This window comes from Heptranchias perlo, chromosome 4 (assembly GCF_035084215.1).
Source record: "Heptranchias perlo isolate sHepPer1 chromosome 4, sHepPer1.hap1, whole genome shotgun sequence".
Lineage (NCBI taxonomy): Eukaryota > Metazoa > Chordata > Chondrichthyes > Hexanchiformes > Hexanchidae > Heptranchias > Heptranchias perlo.
The window spans coordinates 117,460,855-117,481,671 of NC_090328.1; the positions used below are offsets into that span (position 1 = coordinate 117,460,855).

General features: G+C 42.7%; 1 protein-coding gene across 5 annotated transcripts in view; it reads right to left on the bottom strand.

Moving 5' to 3' along the window:
- The window catches only part of trpm3 (transient receptor potential cation channel, subfamily M, member 3), a 425,666-nt gene that overhangs the window by 107,400 nt on the left and 297,449 nt on the right, over nt 1-20,817 (bottom strand). For all 5 annotated transcript variants that reach the window (XM_067983531.1, XM_067983535.1, XM_067983534.1 and 2 more), the window contains 5 exons: nt 18,606-18,810; nt 17,146-17,359; nt 15,455-15,579; nt 13,780-13,951; nt 3,785-3,959 (listed from right to left, as the gene is read on the bottom strand). In XM_067983531.1, the coding sequence (XP_067839632.1) occupies nt 3,785-3,959; nt 13,780-13,951; nt 15,455-15,579; nt 17,146-17,359; nt 18,606-18,810 (891 nt within the window). The remainder of the gene's footprint in view (nt 1-3,784; nt 3,960-13,779; nt 13,952-15,454; nt 15,580-17,145; nt 17,360-18,605; nt 18,811-20,817) is intronic.

Genomic DNA, 20,817 nt, shown 5'->3' on the forward strand with positions numbered 1-20,817 from the left:
AACCATCGATCCATATAATTCAAACTTAAGTGGGCTTGCACACATCACACTTAAATCAAGCTTATACCCAGATTGTCACATACACGTGACCAGAAAAGTTATCTGATTGACTTTAAATAACCAGTTAATCATGTTGCTCCACGCAAACATTCAACAGTAAGGAAAAGCTATCACTACGTACGCTGAGAGAGAAATCTCTGCTAAACAAACCTCACTGAGATTCTCTCGCCATGTTTCCTGAGACTCTGCTCCTCATTCCCCAAAGTTCTCCCATACTCCAGCGTGTTCCCAGACTCAAGCGCCCTCCTCCCTATTCTTTACGCCCACCTCTCAACGTTGCTCCCCCCCCCCGCCGATCGCACTACTCTCGTGCTCCCAGGAACCTAGCCATAATGTTTGGACTCCATCATCCGCTGTCTAGGAGTACTCCCAGGACTCAGCTCTCTCAGTTGTTCCCTGGCTCCAGTCCAAGGTCAGCTACTCAGGAAGCCCCCACCCCCCATCAAAGACTATCATGTCGCAAGTTATTCTCCCACCTACTCCCTCCTGTCCATCCATCCCCTACCATGCCCCACCTAACTCATTATCTTCAATACGCTGATATCCTGGCTGGGACTCTGATCGGAACGATGCCTGATTCTGAAATTTCACGGGAGCAATTTCTGTAATGGTCAAACATTGAAACTTCGGCCAGAGAGCTGTGGGAACTTGGCCGTGTACTTGGATAGGTTGGGTGGGATGGGGTGGGGGGGCAGTTAAAATTAGGGCAGTCACTTACCCTCCCCCCCCCCACCCCGATCTCACTCAATGGCCTATTATTAACCCGTATACCCAACCCAGTCGGGATGTACTTTCATGAAAAAAATGCGTGAGAAAATGCTAAACCATTTTGCTAAACCCTTTGCATTTAATCCGTAAGCAGCATGTCGGGAGTAATATTCAGTGATAAAAATCCCTTGTGAACGGTCCCCGGCAGTCAGTTGAAGGGGACAGGGCTCTGGAGGCGATTGGGGGGGAGGAGCAGAGCCCATGGCATCTTTGCTAGGCCTGGAGGTCCAATACTGCTCCTCCGGGCCAGGATTCCCCTCCTGAAAGGTCTGGCCTGGTGGTGGGGTGCGGAGGGGGGAGGGGGGAAAGGAAGCATCACTGCTCCCCCTCCCCCCGCTCAGGCCTTCAAGGTAACCAGGACCCAATCTGCATATTTAAAGCAAGACCCCGCTTCTTTCCTGAGGGCTCAAAAGAGCAGGTTAATAATGGGCCACTGGGGGAAGGAAGCAAGATTAGAGGGTGGTCCAGGGGGGGAGGTAAGCGACTGCCCTAATTTTAACTGTCCCTCCCCCCCCCCACCCCCACATCCCGCTTGGTTTCTGCCAGTTAAAATCGGGCCCTATGAGTTAGAACTATCCATTCACGTCTAAGAGCTGCGTTGGAATCCAATTAGAATAGTGAGATCAAAGCCTTTGAGAGCAGCAAGTGTCCAGTGTTTGTGATGTGAGTGTACAGCAGAAAGCAAGCTATAATTTGACACTAACTGGTAGCAAACTGACAGCCTGCCTTGCGAAGGACAGGAGGATACCCAGTGAGAGAAATGGAAATGTCACACTGACAGACTGTGGAGTCAATCTCGTGAGACTGGGGTTAAAATATGAGACAGAGTAACAAGGAGCTTTACACTTCATCCAGCCCATCTTACCCGTGCTTGATGCTGACACTAGGTTGAAAAGAGTAGAAAGAATCTCATTCCCCAGCACTGACATCCCTCATTTTGTTGAACACAAAATTCACCAAACTTTTAGAGAATGGGGGGGGGGGGGGGGGGGAGGACAGATTGAGATGAATACTAAATACAATTATATGACCAGTCTTTTAACAGAAATAATTCAGCATCATGTACGACTGGCCCACGGCAGAAAACTTCTCTTGAAAAGAGAAGGCTGACAGGTGGCCTGATGGAGGTCTTTAAAATTATGAAGGGGGTCGATAGGATAGACGTAGAGAAGATATTTCCACTTGTGGGGGAGGCCAGGACTAGGGGTCATAAATATAAGACAGTCACTAATGTTAATTGTGTGATTTATACAATAAGTGTTAATTGTATTCAGGTGGTGCGTATCAATTGGGGACTCTCTTGTATCCTTTTTAGAGGAGAGCTTAGCTAGGGGGTGTGTGTGTATATATATATCTCTCTCTCTCACTCACTCACTCACAGGAATCTCTGTGAATAAAGGTCGGAAGCAACTAAATACCAGGCTCTAGTATTCTATCTTTCACCACATGGCTATCCAATTTTAACAACTAATAAATTCAATAGGGAATTCAGAAGAAACTTATTTATTCAGAGAGTGGTGAGAATATGGAACTTGCTATCATATGGAGTAGTTGAGGTGAATAGTATAGATGCATTTAAGGGGAAGCTTGATAAACACACGAGGGAGAAAGGAATAGAAGGATGTGCTGATAGGGTGAGATAAAGTAAGGTGAGAGGAGGCTCATGTGGAGCATAAACACCGGCATGGACCAGTTGGGCCAAATGCCAGTTTCTGTGCTGTAAATTCACTTTTACAATATTCAAATTAAACAAATAGTTTCACATATGAAAACTTTGTGACGCATAACAACTTGTAAAAAAAGTTGTCCTCATCTCCCCTCTGTTTTTTTGCCAATTACCTTAAATCTGTGTCCTCTGGTTACTGACCCTCCTGCCACTGGAAACAGTTTCTCCTTATTTACTCGATCAAAACGCATCATGATTTTGAACCTCTATTAAATCTCCCATTAACCTTCTGTGTTTGCTGTGTGGAGGTGGCGGTCATTTTGTTTGTCAATAACTCACTTAAACACAGATGAACTGAAGCCTCAAGAGAATATGAGACAGGAGAGAGGAAGGAGACTTGGAAACACTGTGGCCCTGATATTTTACGATGAGGCGGGGTGGGAGTGGGGGGGCGGGGGTGGGAATCCGGAAATCCCCGGAACGTGGATTCCCAGCTGAATTTAACGGCTGGACCTCATTATCGTTTTTTTAAAGCCGTTTCCCACCCAGCACCCAGGCCAGATTGACCAGCTGGGGATGGTCCCCAGAAACCTGGAAAGATTGCGGTGGCATAAAGGGGGTGGGAAAGATCGGGGAGCAGAAAGCTTGGGATCGCGGGTTTGGAGGGGAGGGGTCGGCCGACCGCAACAGAAAGTCTGCTCGAGAGGGCGGGGGGAAGCGCTCCCTCTCCTCCTGGCTCACAAGCATTGCTTTAAAAAGCATATACCTGCTGGATCCGGCAGCTCCCGTCTCCCATTTAGCTGCCGGGTTTCCTGAGCCCTGGGAAACCCTGACCCACAGCCACTCAATTTAAATCAGGCTGCCAACTGCACTGTGGGAGCCTGATTTAAATATTACAATGAGGCGTCCCGCCTCTCGAGCCACGCTACCCACGCCGTATAAATGCCAACGGACATTGGAGTCGCATTATGCAATTTAAAATTTTTAACCCCTCTCCCGCCTGTTGTGCGGGGATTAATATCGAGGCCTATAGCTCTGTGTAGCATTGGTGCCATTTTTGCGCACTCAATACCAAGCAGTTGAATTATTACATCGCATCACAAAACCACGTCATTCGACCCATCATAAGTCTGTCCTCTGTTATTTCTCTCCACATTAGCCATCTTGTCCAATCGTGTTCAGTCCCCGTCCCCTTTAACCATTCCTCTCTTTCTTTCAAGCAACTATCCAATTCCACAGAACCGACAGCTTAAGATGAAAAGGCTCGGCCTTTATTTTGGGAACACTTACCCACCGTCCTCGGAATATTTGTGACCGAAGGCAAGGATGTCTGACGCTCTCCCGCTTCCATCGCAGACCACCACCGGCACGGGGGGCGTGTCTCTCAGATACTCCAGCACGATGGAGATGACGTTTGGTCCGCCTTCCACAACAAGAGCTACCACTGGCACGCCCTGTCCAATTCCTGGAGAAAGACATTAGGTCGAGAGGCAAGTGTCAAGATAGCTGTCAAAGTGAATCAAAATGGCTGTCCTTCTGCTCTTAGAACTAATTTGGTGTCCATTTTAATATGGAGTTAACTTTTTGGAATTGTCTCCCAAAGTTCACAATACTAAGCCCAATTACAATGTGTTTAACACGGGGCCACTTTCATGCCACTTATCAAGTTGGGGTTCTCCTCAGTGAGAATAAATGGCCAAGTCCACCCTCGCTGTTTCGTTAATAGCACATCTGATGTGCTCAAGCAGAACAAATGATAAGCTGAAGCTTTTTTAACGAAGAGTGGCACAATTTCAACTCTTTGAACTCCCGCATTTTTCAAAAGGTCGTGATTGTTGTGTCGTTCTAGTTCAGGAACCAGAGGGCCAATTTTCCCACTATGCACTATGCCCGTGAACCTCACAAAGCGTGTACTCAGAAAATCAGCCCTTTAATGGGATGATTCTGTGCTCCCAATGGGAAGCAGGGAGTACAAAATGGAGAATCGTGGCTTTAACAGTTTTGCACCCAGGGTGTTTTTTGTTAGATATTTGTTAGGTAAGAGTATTAAGGGTTACGGAACCAAGGCGGGTAGATGGAGTTCAGATACAGATCAGACACGATCTAATTGAATGGCGGAACAGGATTGAGGGGCTGAATGGCCTTCTCCTGTTCCTATGTCTATTATCATTATCTTCTTTGGGTTTCACTCCACATTTGTGAATGGCTTGACCCAGTTGCCCATGGAGTGTTTATATTTATTTTTAAATTGAGCTGGGAATATGTATAACTTGACAGAAATATTGAATACATGTTTACATGTCACTTCCAACCATTTTCGATGGTGTGTTTTTAAATCTTGCATTCGAAAGAAAGAGAGAGAGAGAGAAAGAATTGCATTTATATAGCACCTTTCGTGACCCAAAATGTTTTACAGCCAATGAAATACTTTTGAAGTGTGGTCACTGTTGTAATGTAGGAAATGCGCCAACCAATTTGCGCACAGCAAGATCCCAAAAACAACAATGTGATAATGACCAGATAATCTGTATTAGTGATGTTGGTTGAGAGATAAATATTGTCCTGGATATTAGAATGAACCCTTCCTCTCTTGGACTCCATAGAAACCATGCAAATAGGCAGAAGAGCCAGCGGGGAGCGGAGGAGAATTAATTTTAACGCAGTGAGTTGTTGTGATCTGGAATGCGCTGCCTGAAAGGGTTTCCATACTAACTTTCAAAAGAGAATTGAATCAATACTTGAAGGGCAGAAAATTGCAGGGCTATGGGGAAAGAGCAGGGGAGTGGGACTAATTGGATAGCTCTTTCAAAGAGCCAGCACAGGCATGAATGGCCCATTGGCCTTCTGTGCTGTAAGATTCTATGATTCTATAAATGCTTTTAATCATAGATTAAGCCCTCAATTTCAGGTACAAATGAAATGCATCTAGGTATCAATAAAGTGTGTTTTGTTTTGCAGACATACTTCAGAAACTAACTATCTAATTATATAACCAGAGCTGTCAAATGCAAACTAAAGTCAATGGACATTTAATTTGCAGTTATCTTGTCAATAACTGCAGATAATGGTATTTAAAAGTCGTTCTCATTCCATGCAGAACAACCAGCTCGAATTAGAAAGTAAGTTCAATAATTCCTATCATTCAAATAGTAAAGATGCATTCCTCTCTTTCCTCCTCAAAATATTTTGATTTAAATTTATGAGTTAAAACTAAAACTGTGAATGCTGTGAATCTGAAGTAAAAATGTTGGAAATCCGCAGTATGTCGAACTGCAGCTGAAGAATGAAGACAGGTTAATGTTTTGGATGGAGACCTTTCATCAGAACAGTCTGTAGCTTCACCTGAATCCCTGGCGTGCCTCTTTCCTGTGTTATATTGGAATGTAGTTAATAACAATAACTTCCATTTATATAGTGCCTTTAATGTTTCACAGGAGCGATTATCAAACAAAATCCAACACTGAGCCACATAAGGAGATATTAGGACAGGTGCGGTCACAGCATTAGGTTTCAAGGAGAGTCTTAAATGGGGAGACAGAGGTAGAGAGGTGGAGAGGTTTAAGGAGGGAATTCCAGAGCTTAGGGCATCGGCAGCTGAAGGCACAGCCACCAATGGTGGGGTGATGAAAATCGGGGATGCACAAGAGGCCATAGTTGGAGGAGCGCAGAGATCTCGGAGGGTTGGAGGAGGTTACAGAGATAGGGAGGGGGCGAGGCCATGGAGGGATTTGAACACAAGGATAAGAATTTTCAAATCGAGGCATTGCAAGATTGGGAGCCAATGTAGGTCAGCGAGCACAGGAGGGTGATGGGTGAACGAGACTTGATACAAGTTAGGATATGGGCAGCAAAGTTTTGGATGAACAATTCACAATAATCCACAATGATCTGGCTTATTAACTATTTGTACACAGATTGACTTAGAAACTGGTAAGAAAAGCAAGGCATTGGCAAAAGAATGTATTTCAATTATTGTAAATTTGAAATGGAAATGCAATGGGGAATGATATAAATTGATCTTTAATGTCAATCTTTGAGCGGTCAATTAAAAGAACTATTAACTGTCTTAAAATGAGCTTCATTGGGACTGCCCTGGTAGCTCAGTTACTTTTTCCAATGGGTAGATGAGCCATACAGAACAGGAAGGTCCTCTGTTTTAGATCTCCAGTCTATGCTGACTCACCAGGTCTCACTCAGAGTCGTGATAGGGATCTACAATTGAACTCATAGGTTGGGGATGGCAAAAATTGAAGGCACTTTTACTGTTGCCCCCTCCGCGCCCCCCCCCCCATATTAATTCTATTACACAGGAACATCAGAATATACTGGCCTAGAAAGGACAACCTTGGCCCATTCCAGGGCTAGTGAACAGAACACATAGTTCATAGCCTAGACCCCTCAAGTTACGCAGTCCTTCCTATATCGATCGGGATTAGTGGCTGATGGTACAAAATGTAGGTTTTTTAATGACTGAGATCAAATATGTGAATATTAATGAACGATGGAGGGAAAACACAGGCTTAGTAACATCGTTGCTTAGCAACCTCCAGATCATTTTTCCACAGCTTCAAAATAGTTTTTGAGGCGGTTAAGGGGGATGCTTTCTTATTATTAGAGATGGTGGTGCTGCAGTTGATTTGATTTTTAAGACGCAAGGCTGGGGAAGGACAGATTATATGTAAAAATAAATTGGTGAGGGGATCTCTCATTTATGCACGGGGGTCTTAAGTTCTTCCTTAACCTCTCTCACACACCAATAAGCTGACAGGTAACCGGATGAAGCAGCACCCAGTAAGAAGGTGCGAGAGACAGTGAGTTGAAACATCCCCGAATTATTTCCGTAAACTACTGCAGACAGGAATATGACAGAAACCCTGTCTGTTTGGTACAATTCTCATTGTACCAAGGCGCTTTCTTTCTAAAAAAAAAGCTTTAAAATATTTTAATTCCTGACCAATATGTAAACGCAGTCAGATCAAAAGAACTGTAACCAGAATTATGGAGAATTACTGATCAGATGCGAATTCTATGTATTATGTATTCCATTTTCTATTTATTAGAGCATCACACAGCAGCACACTTTTAATTATTCATACCGCACTACAATGAGGGGAAATTAAATGCACAGAACAATGTCATTTGGTTCACAAGTTTGTTTAGATTTAATTTTTTTAAAACTGCTGCCGATTAAGCATTTTTTTTCCTGCTCAGTTCCCACACTCGGCTTGATGCCAAACTTTTCCAAACCAAAATCAAAATGAAGAAAGAGGGAGAGAAAGAAAATACCAGACGACTTATTCAAAGACAGAAAGCAGACTAATTGGTTATCTGAATACGACATCTAGGTTCTACTGGAACAACAAATCTGGGGTGCGACCTCTCTGTGAATAAAGCGCGATGTAAACACAGTGCAGTCACGCAGCATGTGAAAGCAGCAGTCAGGCACGGATGAGCACCCCAGAAATCATGGGTTTAATCATGGACGAACGATCAAAAGGATGCCACTGATGACAGTTGAACGTCTCTTTGGCTTCCCAGCCCCTTCATATATACACAGGCATAGGATGACAAAGGGAAGCCCACGGGTCACACTGGGAGAGGGCTACGGTAGCACAAATTAAAAGAAAGAATGAACTTGCATTTATATAGCGCCTTTCACAGCTTCAGGACCTCCCAAAGCGCTTTACAGCCAATGAAGTCCTTTTTGAAGTGTAGTCACTGTTGTAATGTAGGAAACGCAGCAACCAATTTGCACACAGCAAGATCCCACAAACAGCAACGTGATAATGACTCGATAATCTGTTTTTTAGTGATGTTGGTTGAGGGATAAATATTGGCCAGGACACCGGGGGAGAACTCCCCTGCTCTTCTTCAAAATAGTGGCCATGGGATCGTTTACATCCACCTGAGAGGGCAGACGGGCCCTCGGTTTAACGTCTCATCCAAGAGACGGCACCTCCGACAGTGCAGCACTGGGAGTGTCAGCCTAGATTTTGTGCTCAAGTCTCTGGAGTGGGGCTTGACCCCATGACCTTCTGACTCAGAGGTAGAAGTGCTGCCCGCTGATCCACGGTTGACATCTAAGCTACCTTCCAACCGAGGTCTTCCTCCTATCCCACTGAGAAATGAATCATTCCCAAGTTCTTCACAGTAATGGAAATATTCGGCTCCAATTACTAACTGTGATAAAATAATATAAAGCAACTGTGAGGTCCGTCCACAGATTGCAATGTCTAAGCAACTGACGGGGTGATCCACTGCAGCAAGTCAGACAATTAGCTGTCGGTGATGAGAATCACAGAATCATATAGCACAGAAAGAGGCCATTCGGTTCATCGTGCCTGTGCTGGCTCTTCGAAAGAGCCATCCAATTAGTCCCACTACCCCTCCCCCCCACTCTTTCCCCATAGCCCTGCAGAATTTTCTCCTTCAAGTATTTATCCAATTCCCCTTTGAACATTACTATTGAATCTGTTTCCACCACTCTTTCAGGCAGAGCATTCCAGATCATAACAACTCGCTGCGTAAAAAATTCTACTCATCTCCCCTCTGGTTCTTTTGCTAATTACCTTAAATCTGTGTCCTCTGGTTACCGACCCTCCTGCCAGTGGAAACAGTTTCTCCTGATTTACTCTATCAAAACCCCAGCGACAGAAGAATCTGTGATGAGGCTTAGTTAGGAATTTTATTTTTGTCTTGCTTTTTTGAAAAGCCTTTGATTCTTTGAAAGGTTAAATCGTGGTATTCTAGAATAGGCCAAACTGGCACAAACCATGAAGTCGCACCCTCAGTAAGTCATGTGTCTGGGAATGTACTTGAGCTTGTTCACAAAGGCTGGGCATGGATTTTTTGGTACGGTTTTAAAAGTTGATATTGTGTGCTTGTTCATAGTCTGTGCAGCGATGTGGTTTTTGTAATAACATCCAATATTTACTTGAGTATCTCAACATTCTCTTCAGTATAGCATAACTTACATCTAACAGGATATTGATGACTCACTCAGAAACGAAATATAAAGTACCAACTCTCTAACATGCCCCTGCTGATAGGGTTAGATGAAAAGGGGTGGGAAGAGGCTCGTGTGGAGTATAAACACCGGCATAGACCAGTTGGGCCGAATGGCCTGTTTCTGTGCTGTACATTCTATGTAATGACTCCCATTCTTTCCACATGGCTCCCAAAATCATGCTATAAATTGCATCTGTATAGAATTTCAGTATATTTATTTAGAATTCTTATAGAATCGTTGAAATTTCAGCACAGGAGGTCATTTGGTCAATCCAGCCTGCGCTGGTGCTAATTTCACATTGGTGCGATTTACTGTAATCCGATTTCCCTGTTCTTTCCTGCACCTCTTAATATTTTTCTGTTCCAAGTTTTCATCTAATTGCCTCTTAAATGCTGTAATTTACCCGGTTTCAGAAGCCGCTTGTGTCAATACATTCCACATTCCAATAACCCTTTGCATGAAAAAATTCTTCTAACTTCCCTCTGTATGCTTCTAGTACTAATCCAAATTCACAAGGGTCAAAGTTGGAGAATAGAATATTATTTAGGAACATAGGAACAGGAGTAGGCCATTCAGCCCCTCGAGCCTGTTCCGCTATTCAATTAGATCATGGCTGATCTGTATGTTAATCCCATCTCCCCACCTTGGTTCCGTAACCCTTGCCTAACAAAAATCTATCTGATTTGCAGAATGTTGTTTCAATATACAGCACAGTGTGCAATAAAGTTACACTGTAGTGTGCCTTAGCATCCATCCAACCTTAGACCCCAAATCAATTCAATACAGTATTCCCACAGAGTTTAACAACTTCATTTACTCCTACATTGTCTTTCTAAAACTCAGCTTGCAGAATATAGATGAACTGTCAAAGTAGATGAGGGACAATATCAACGTGGATTGAAGCACAAGAAGTTCAAATGAAGCTTTCAGTGATTCACTTATGTCATAAGTGCCCTGTCAGAGCAACTCACCAGTACATAGCAAATTGCCTCTTAAAGGGAAATCACTGCGTATCTTTCACTCAGAGGGTGGTGAATCTTTGGAATTTTCTACTCCAGAAGGCTGTGGATGTTCAGTCGCTGAATTTGTTCAAGACTGAGAGCGATAGATTTTTGCACTCTAGGGGAATCAAGGGATATGGGGATCAGGCGGGAAAGTGGAGTTGAGGTTGAAGATCAGCCATGATCTTATTGAATGGCGGAGCAGGCTCGAGGGGCCACATGGCCCACTCCTGCTCCTGGTTCTTATGTTTTTATGAATAAAATGTACTTTACAGTGCCAATCACCTTAAAAAAAACCTCAGCTCAGTAAACTAACACAGTTTATTAGGAGGCACCTTTCTATGATGTTTACAATAATAGGTCTTGAACAAATAATGTTCAATGAAAACTGATAATTGTATGAAATATTTACTTTAGAAAATTATTTTCTAAAGAGTGACGCTGCCAGACACAATTTGTTTTTTATTTTAGCATGAATTTTGGAAGTATTATTTTTTCCGGTGTGTGACAATCATGCCAAGTAATGTACTCATCTAGGACTCATTAATGCAACAAACGGCATTCATATGCAGTTGTGCTGCCAATCTCCAAAATAGAACAAGGCATGAACAGTAATTAATTATTAACATAATTAAAAAGAGTTACATTTATGCAAAGAAAGAAAGAACTTGCATTTATATGGCACCTTTCACAACCTTGGGATGTCTCAAAATGCTTCACAGCCAATTAATCATTTTTTGAAGTGTAGTCACTGTTGTAATGTAGGAAATGCAGCAGCCAATTTGCACACAGCAAGCTCCCACAAATAGCAATGCAATAATGACTATATAATTTGTTTTTTATTGATGTTGGTTGAGAGATAAATATTGGCCAGGACACTGGGGAGAACTCCCCTGTTCTTCTATATATACGTCCAACTGAGAGGGCAGACAGAGTCTCAGTTTAACATCTCATCTGAATGACAGAACCTCCAATAACACTATAGCATTCCCTCAGTACTGCACTGGTTGTATCAGCCTAGATTTTCTGCTTAAGTCTCTGGAGTGGGACTCTGAACCCACAACCTTCTGATTCAGAGGCAAGAATGCTACCCACTGAGCCATGGCTGACAACTTACCTGTAGCTAATGCCTAAGTGTCAAATGGTAGTTATTTTTCTAAGTGAAACAAAAAGATGTGAAACAAGCATCTTGTTAATAGTGCAGGACAAAATTTAATGGCACTTGGAAAAGTATGGGCTAATAAATGAAAGTCAGCACGGACTTGTTGAAGGAAAGTCGTATTTGACTAACTTGATTGAGTTCTTTGATGAAGTAACGGAGAGGGTTGATGAGCATAATGCGGTTGATGTTGTGTATATGGACTTTCAGAAGGCATTTAATAAAGAACCACATAATAGACTTGCAAGCAAAATTTAAAGCTCCCTTGGGATTAATGGATCGGTTGGAGCATGGATACAAAATTGGCTAAGGGACATAAAGCAGAGAGTAGTGGTGACCGATTTTTTTTTCAGACTGGAGGGAAGTATACAGTGGTGTTCCCCAGGGGTCAGCATTAGGACCACTGCTCTTTTTGATATATATTAATGAACTGGACCTGGGTATACAGGGTATAAACATGGGAATGTAGTAAACAATGAGGAGGATAGTAACAGACTTCAGGAGGACATAGACAGACTGGTGAAATGGGCAGACATGTGGCAGATGAAATTTAATGCAGAGAAGTGTGAAGTGATACACTTGGCTGGGAAGAATGAGGAGAGGCAATATAAAGTAAATGGTACAATTTTAAAGGGGTAACATGAACAGAGAGACCTGGGGGTTCACATACACAGGTCTTTGAAGGTGGCAGGATAAGTTGAGAAGGCTGTTAAAAAAGCATATGGGACCCTGGGCTTTATTAATCGAGGCATAGAGTACAAAAGCAAGGAAGTTACACTAAACTTTTATAAAACACTGGTTAGGCCTCAGCTGGAGTATTGTGACCAATTCTGGGCAGCACACTTTAGGAAGGATGTCAAGGCCTTAGAGAAGGTGCAGAAGAGATTTACTAGAATGGTACCAGGGATGAGGGGCTTCAGTTGTGTGAAGAGACTGGAGAAGCTGGAGTTGTTCTCCTTACAGCAGAGAAGGTTAAGAGGAGATTTAATAGAGGTATTCAAAATCATTAATGGTTTTGATAGAGTAAATAAGGAGAAATTGTTTCCAGTGGCAGAAGGGTCAGTAACCAGAGGACACAGATTTAAGGAGATTGGCAACAGAACCAGAGGCAACATGAGGAAACATTTTTTTACGTAGCGAGTTGTGGTGATCTGGAATGCACTGCCTGAAAGGGCGGTGGAAGCAGATTCAATAGTAACTTTCAAAAGAGAATTGGATAAATACTTGAAGGGAAAAAATTTACAGGGCTATGGGGAAAGAGCAGGGGAGTGGGACTAATTGGATAGCTCTTTCAAAGAGCCAGCACAGGCATGATGGGCCAAATGGCCTCCTTCGGTGTTGTAACATACTATGATACTACTAAGCACAAGTCTAGGCATTCTTGCATGACCTTGTTCCTAGAATTTTAACCATCTTATTTTAATAGTAAAGCACCAAACTTTATTTCTGAATCTGATCTCTCCAGTAAAATAACTAGATTGCTTCTACCTTTAACTACAAAGTCAGGAGGTTACAAAACTATTTCAAGCATACAAGATATGAAATTTTAGCGGGTTCAAGGGTAGCAGAAAATCTTCCATCGAAAGTACTGAGGGAAGGGAGGGGGGATTATTTCCTCTGTGTACCACGTGTACAGAAATCATAAATGGGGTTATAAAGAAAGGGGCAAACGATTTTGTAACGCAGTGCACAGAGGCAATCTTCTCCACGTGAGTTAAAGAAAAACTCTATTAACAACAATAACTTGAGTTTATAAAGCGCTTTTAACGTAGTAAAACATCAAAGGCACTTCACAAGAGCATTACCAGACCCGTTTGACATCGAGCCACATAAAGAGATATTAGGACAGGTGACCAAAAGCTTGATCAAAGAGGTAGGTTTTAAGAAGCATCTTAAAGGAGGAGAGAGAGGTGGAGAGATGGAGAGGTTTAGGGAGCGAATTCCAGAGCTTAGCCATTAATGCACCAATTTATGTTTCTTAATGAAAAGATATTAACCACAGTTGACTGCTCGCTTGCCATGTTCTGGGAGGACAACTGTCAGCACTGAACACTTGCAACACCTGCTGGAACTGTTTCTAAATTGTCTTGTCTGCATCTTTTTTAGAAATACTCACTGGTGTTAATCTTCTGCAGGGAGATGTGCTTCTCCAGCTGTCTCCGCAACTTCACCTCTGCTCCATATTTGCCTGTCGTGCCGTTGTCTGCCAGTATGAAGTGCGAGTGCATACTGTTCAAAACTGTCAGCTTGCTCAGGGGGTTAGACATTGTTTGATACGGTCGGACCACCTGCGTGAAGAGAAGTTAGCAACAAAAACTTGCATTTATATAGTGCCTTTAATGTAGTAAAATGTCCCAAGGCGCTTCACGGGAGCGATTATCAGATAGAATTTGACATCAAGCCACATAAGGAGATATTAGGACAGGTGATCAAAAGCTTGGTCAAAGAGGTAGTTTTTAAGGAGCATCTTAAAGGAAGAGAGAGAGGCGGAGAAGTTTAGGGAGGGAATTCCAGAGCTTAGGGCCTATGCAGCCGAAGGCACGGCCGCCAATGGCGGAGTGAAGGAAATCAGGGATGCCCAGGAGGCCAGAATTGGAGGAGCGCAGGGTTCTCAGAGGGTTGGAGGGTTGGAGGAGGTTACAGAGGAGGGGCGAGGCCATGAAGGGATTTGAACACAAGGACGAGAATTTTAAAATCCAAGCTTTGCTGGACCGGGCGCTAATGTAGGTCAGCCATGAGGCGTCTCAGATACATGCATTTCTTTTACAGCCTGATTTTTAACTCCTGCTTTTTTTGAGATAGTGGGGCCAAAGCAAACCAGGACAGTTGGTTTTAAGAGCAAGAGGAAAAAAATTAAAATAATTTGGGTTAAAGCAAAGCACTATCTTGTATAGTATAGTACAGTGTTTAGCAGGTGGTATGTTAGAATAAAGAACAGAAAGGTAAATTCATCAGCTTATTTTACTTGATTCCATCATAGAACCTGCTGGTCACTATTCTACAGCCACTAATAGACAGTTTACTCATAGTACCATGTACAAGTTCAAATGAGGCTTCCAGAACTCAGAACGTGGTCATGGATTACTGTCCAGACAATCAGCATGGACAGAATGCTTGTCCTTTGTATCTCGATGTAATTCAGGATTGAGGGGATCTCACCCGTAGTAAGGTGAACTGTGATTTTGTGCATGCCAAATTTATATATATTTGTAATTTTCCACTAACAAACAGAAAAACAATATTGCATCTGGGCCTCGTCATTTTGTTAGTTAATTCAAAGCACAAATAAATCTATACCAATTGAATTTTTGAAACCATGGACATATTTCACAAAACATTTACTGGGTGTTAAAGATAATTTCAATGTAGTGCTAGGTGATCTCTGGATTATGGTAAAACCAAATTCAATTTAACACCTAGTTTTATTCAAGACAAAATATATTGAATTGAAGTATTTCAACAAGAATACACAAAATCTAATTTATTCTTTGCGATTTTAGACTTCAGCCCAAAGTAATATTATCTTCTCTGCACTAGTTAAGTTAATTCATGCATTTTATATCTATTCTATTTTTAAATGTACAGCAAAACTGGTCCAGAATAGCCCTTTTCCAGACTAGGTTCACAGGATATTTTTATACAATGGGGCTCCCAATATGGGTTTTTAGTATTGGGACTGATTTCAGGTGGACTTTAAGAACATTGATTTATTATTTTAGGACAGGCATTTATTTGCTCATTGTAATACTTTCAGTTCAGCTAAAGAAAAGGTAAGACCGTAAGATACCCACATCCTTCCCAATCAGATCCTCTTGATTCTCCACTATTCCCCACGGAGCGATGCCTATAATGCAGATCCTTCCTCTAGACTTTGAAGCATGATCCTTCAGCGCGTCTCCTACATGGCGAATGACACCTAAAAATGAACCCATCAAATGTGATTGCAGCACCATTTTGGCACAATGGCACAATGGAGGCCCCTTTTGCTAATCACCTTGACCTCTTGTATCAATCATGCAAACTTGACATTCAAGATCTCTTTTCCAAAACCCACTTGTAATCACTCAGTACATTTCCCATTGGTTCAGTGCAACTCTTGTTGGAATTCACCTGCTGGAATCCCATTCTTTTGTTGCCTTCTGAATTTTCCTACCTTAATCAGCTCTTGCCTGCTCTTCTCAGCTTCTCCTACTAAGACCAATGCTTCAGATACCAGCTGTGGTGGACATCTGGTGCTCCAAATAGCACTGCTTTTTTTTAATGGTTAAATTATTCCCTGGGTCGCACTCGGGCAGAAATTACACCGACATTTACGCCGGTTTCTACACCAATCTTGCCGGTTGGAAGTTACGCCCAAATTTCCTGAGAAGCGCATTAACCGGAAGATAAAAACTGGAAATCAGCGTAAACAATCGGGGCCTGAGGAAAGCGCAGAACACATGTCATCTTCCTTCTTTAAACCCCTCTTTATCTTAATGATGTTATGGAAATTAAAGTTTGAATCAAAGCATCATTTGTACACATTAAGAACAGCATGTTTGAGAAAGTGCAGTTGGAGAAGCTTTCCTCTTTTTAATAAAACAGATTCTGATGCCATTAAAAAAGATGTAGAAAATACAGTATATGAATCAGTAAGACGAAATATAAAATAAACCCGCTATAAACCATCAGAAATAGTGCCCATGGCTCCTACTGAGCCTAGAATTTTAGGGCGTAAATGCAAGAAACTTGCGTTCTCTGTCTCTTGCTTGAGGGCGGGGCTATGTTAATGAAGAAGGCGGAGTTTCAGGAGCCGTACCCCCAGAGCAGCGCAAACGATCGAGGAAATTCACGCATAGTAGTGATGTTTTGGCACGAATCTGGCATAAATCGGTTACATGTGAATTTCCTCAGGGTAAAAAAAGGGCGCAACTTCACTCTTACACTGTAGCTGTGCAAAAACTGTGCAGAAAACTCTGGGCCATTGATTTAATCCCAAACCAGTCATTTCTGTTCAGTTTCATTATACTTCAAAAATAAGGAAACAGTGGTGATGTATAAATAAGGGGCAGGATAGATAGATGCATAGACAGATACATGGATGGATGGATGGATGGAGATGTTTGATAGATAGATAGATCGATAGATAGATAAAGTAGTGATGAAATGTACGACAAAGAAAAAAATAAGAGGTACATAAGGAGGCTTAGGAAAAGTTGCAAAATGAAGAATACAGAGAAAGAAAGGAAAGGTAGAGCTGGAGAGCGAAGACCAGAGACAAAATTAAGAGCAGATATAGAGAATGAAAAAGAAAGACCAAACAGAGTGAAAGAAATGCATTTTAACACTAAAGATGTGCCTTTACCACAGAGGGAAAGATAATGGCAGCAGTGAACTGGCATTAATCCACTTTTAGCAAGGCTACACTCAAAATAGTGTGAGTGGAAATTTGAAACAAAAGTCATGGTTAAATAGTTGCAAAGAAAAAGTCATTATTCTTTACCTGTGTTCACGCCTCCTGTGAATATCCAGGCTCCCGTCGTCATTGCAGCTTTAATTAGGCCCTTCCCAAATACCTGCTTGAGTTTGGGTTGGAGCTCAAAGTTTTGGAGGCCACCATGGATAGAGATCAGTAGCTTTGGGAGGTCCAGTTGCCATTCCTTTGTCATTAGATGTAAGAGGAGATCAGGCTTTGTGTCAAATGAAACACGCACATACTATACCAGAAGTGGGGAGAAGAGAAGAAACTAGTTACAAGATCATTACCTTCCTCATCAGCATATAGTTTTATAGTTGAGGTCATTAGGCATTAGGAACAAGTGTCAGCTCAGCCCAGTGGTAGCACTCTCACCTCCAAGTCAGAAGGTTGTGGGATCCAGCTCTTTCTTGAGAGCACATAATCTAGGGCTGACACTTTGGTGCAGTACTGAGGGAGTACTGCATTGAAAAGGCTTATCTTTCAGAGGTGAAGCTAAACTGAGGCCATGTCTGCATGTTGAGGTGGACAAAATTTGAGAAAGAGCAGGGAAGTTCTCCAGGTATCCTGGTCATCATTTATCCCTCAATCAACACCTCCAAAAAAAACCCAGGCTATCTGCTCATTTATTTCATTGTTGTTTGTGGAACCTGGGCTGTCACATTTGCCTACAAAATAACAGTGGCTACACTTCAAAAGCAATTTATTGGGATGTCCTGAGGATGTGAAAGGCGCTATATCAATGCAAGTTTTTTCTTTATTGCTTTCCTCAATGGGTGACCAAGGCTAATTATCTTTTCCTTTTTCCTTTTGAAAAGGAAAGACAGACTTGTATAGCACCTTTCACAACCTCAGGACATCCCAAAGCACTTTACAGCCACTGAAATACTTTTGAGGTATAGGCGCTGCTGTAATATAGAAAATGTGGCAGCTTATTTGTGCACAGTAAGGCCCCACAAACAGCAATGTGATAATGGCCATATCATCTCTTTTTAGTGATGTTGGTTGAGGGATAAATATTGGCCAGGACACCCAGGAGAACTCCCCTGCTCTTCTTCAAAATAGTGTTGTGGGATCTTTTATGTCTACTTGAGAGGGCATATAGGGCCTCAGTTTATTGTCTCATCTCAAGGATGGCACCTCTAACAGTTCAGCATGCCCTCAGTACTACACTGGGAGGGTCAGCCTAGATTTTGTATTCAAGTATCTAGAGTGGGACTTGAACCTATGACCTTCTGCCTCAGACATGAGAGTGCTGCCCCCTGAGCCACAGCTGACCCCCATCAGGCAGGAGGCTCGTGTGGAGCATAAACACCGGAATGGACCTATTGGGCCGAATGGCCTGTTTCTGTGCTGTACATACTATGTAATTCGATGTAATCATTGTCAAGTTAACCAATAACAAGCATTTTGTACATCCAGTGACTGAAGCCCCTCAGCAATAATATAAAAGGACCCTTAGAGAACATGAAAACATTGCTTGTTACCATGGCTTTGTTGGAGTGTCCTCCTCCTTGGAATTCAATAGTCCCGAAGGCATCTGTGGGGCTGAGTTGAGTGTGCTTGCTGACGGACCACTTCTCCGAATGTAGATCATTCTTTGTGGTTCTGCTGTCAATACTTTCATTCTGACTGATAGAGATGGCTGGAGGCAATCCAACATGTTGGCCTATTAGTCGCCCACAGCAACACCTACCACAGTGGGAGAAAAACTCACAAAGATCTCTTTCCTTTCATTCAAACAAATGCAAAACTTTCCAGGCTTCATCCCTTAGAAATCTTCTGGATCAAGTATTATAATAAGTGGAACAAATTTAAAGGGGGTGCAGGAACAAAGAGACCTGGGGATGTCTGTACACAAATCTTTAAAGGTGGCAGGACAAGTTGAGAAGGCTGTTAAAAAAGCATACGGGATCGTGGGCTTTATAAATAGAGGCATAAAGTACAGAAGCAAAGAAGTTATGCTAAACCTTTATAAATCACTGGTTATGTCTCAGCTGGAGTATTGTGTCCAATTCTGGGCACCACACTTTAGGAAGGATGTCAAGGCCTTGGAGAGGGTGCAGAGGCGATTTACCAGAATAGTACCAGGGTTGAGGGACCTCAGTTATGTGGAGAGACTGGAGAAGCTGGGATTGTTCTCCTTAAAGCAGGGAAGGTTAAGGGAGATATAATCGAGGTGTTCAAAATTACGAGGGGTTTTGATAGAGTAAATCAGGAGAAACTGTTTCCACTGGCAGGAGGGTCGGTAACCAGAGGACACAGATTTAAGATAATTGGCAAAAGAACCAGAGGGGGAGATGAGGAGAATCATTTTTACACAGCGAGTTGTTATAATCTGGAATGCACTGCCTGAAAGGGCGGTGGAAGCAGATTCAATAGTAACTTTCAAAAGGGAATTGGATAAATACTGAAGGGGAAAAGTTTGCAGGGCTACGGGGAAAGAGCAGGAGAATGGAACTAATTGGATAGCTCTTTCAAAGAGCCGGCACAGGCACGATGGGCCGAATGACCTCCTTTTGTGTTCTATGATTCTATTAAACTTTACATGAACTATAATTCTGTGCTTCTGGTCAAATAAGATGATTTTTAAAATACATAATAAGAAACAAACTTGTTGAATATTATCTGAATTATGTTTTCAGTTCATTTGTAAATTTTTAAAATTTTCTTTTCCCCTCCATTTTATTTCTTTCCATACCATTCGATCCCAAAGCAGTGACTCTTGCTCGGATATGACTCTCGATGTATTGAATGAGGCGTGAGAAAGTCACCAAGTGGCCATTATTAATTTGTGAATCTGGACAGCGAGACCTGGATTCTCCTCCGTTCTCCCGTCCCAAAATCGAGTGCCATAGCAATGGGAGTATGGGGCCGTCAGGCCTCCCAGGCCTCAAGTTGCCAGCCCATGCCTGGGTCACTGGAGGGCACATTGGCCTTTATTTCTAGGGGGATGGAGTATAAAAGCAGGGAAGTCATGCTACAAATGTACAGGGTGCTGGGGAGACCACACCTGGAGTACTGCGTACAGTTATGGTGCCCTTATTTAAGGAAGGATATACTTGCATTGGAGGCAGTTCAGAAAAGGTTCACTAGGTTGATTCCGGGTGTGGAAGGGTTGTCTTATGAGGAAAGATTGAACAAGTTGGGTCTATACTCATTGGAGTTTAGACGAAAGAGAGGAGATCTTATTGAAACATATAAGATTCTGAGGGGACTCGATAGGGTAGATGCTGAGAGGATGTTACCCCTCATGGGGGAATCTAAAACTAGGGGGCATAGTCTCAGAATAAGGGGTCGCCCGTTTAAGATGGAAGTGAGGAGGAATTTCTTCTCTCAGAGGGTCGTGAATCTTTGGAATTCTTTACACCAAAAAGCTGTGGAGGCTGAGTCATTGAATACATTCAAGGCTGAGTTAGACAAATTTTTGATCAGCAAGGGAGTCAAAGGATATGGGGAAAAGGCGGGAAAGGAGTTGAGGTAAAAATCAGATCAGCCATGATCTCATTGAATGGTGGAGCAGGCTTGAAGGGCCAAATGGCCTACTCCTGCTCCTATCTCTTATAGTCTTATGCCCACTTGCCACAAGTACATTAGCAGCGGGCAGGCGGGTAATCCAGGTTCCTGGGGGATTTCCAGGCTCTCTGCCCCTGTTCCCCGCCACTTCCCGGGACCTCCACGCATACCCGAGGCCTTCAG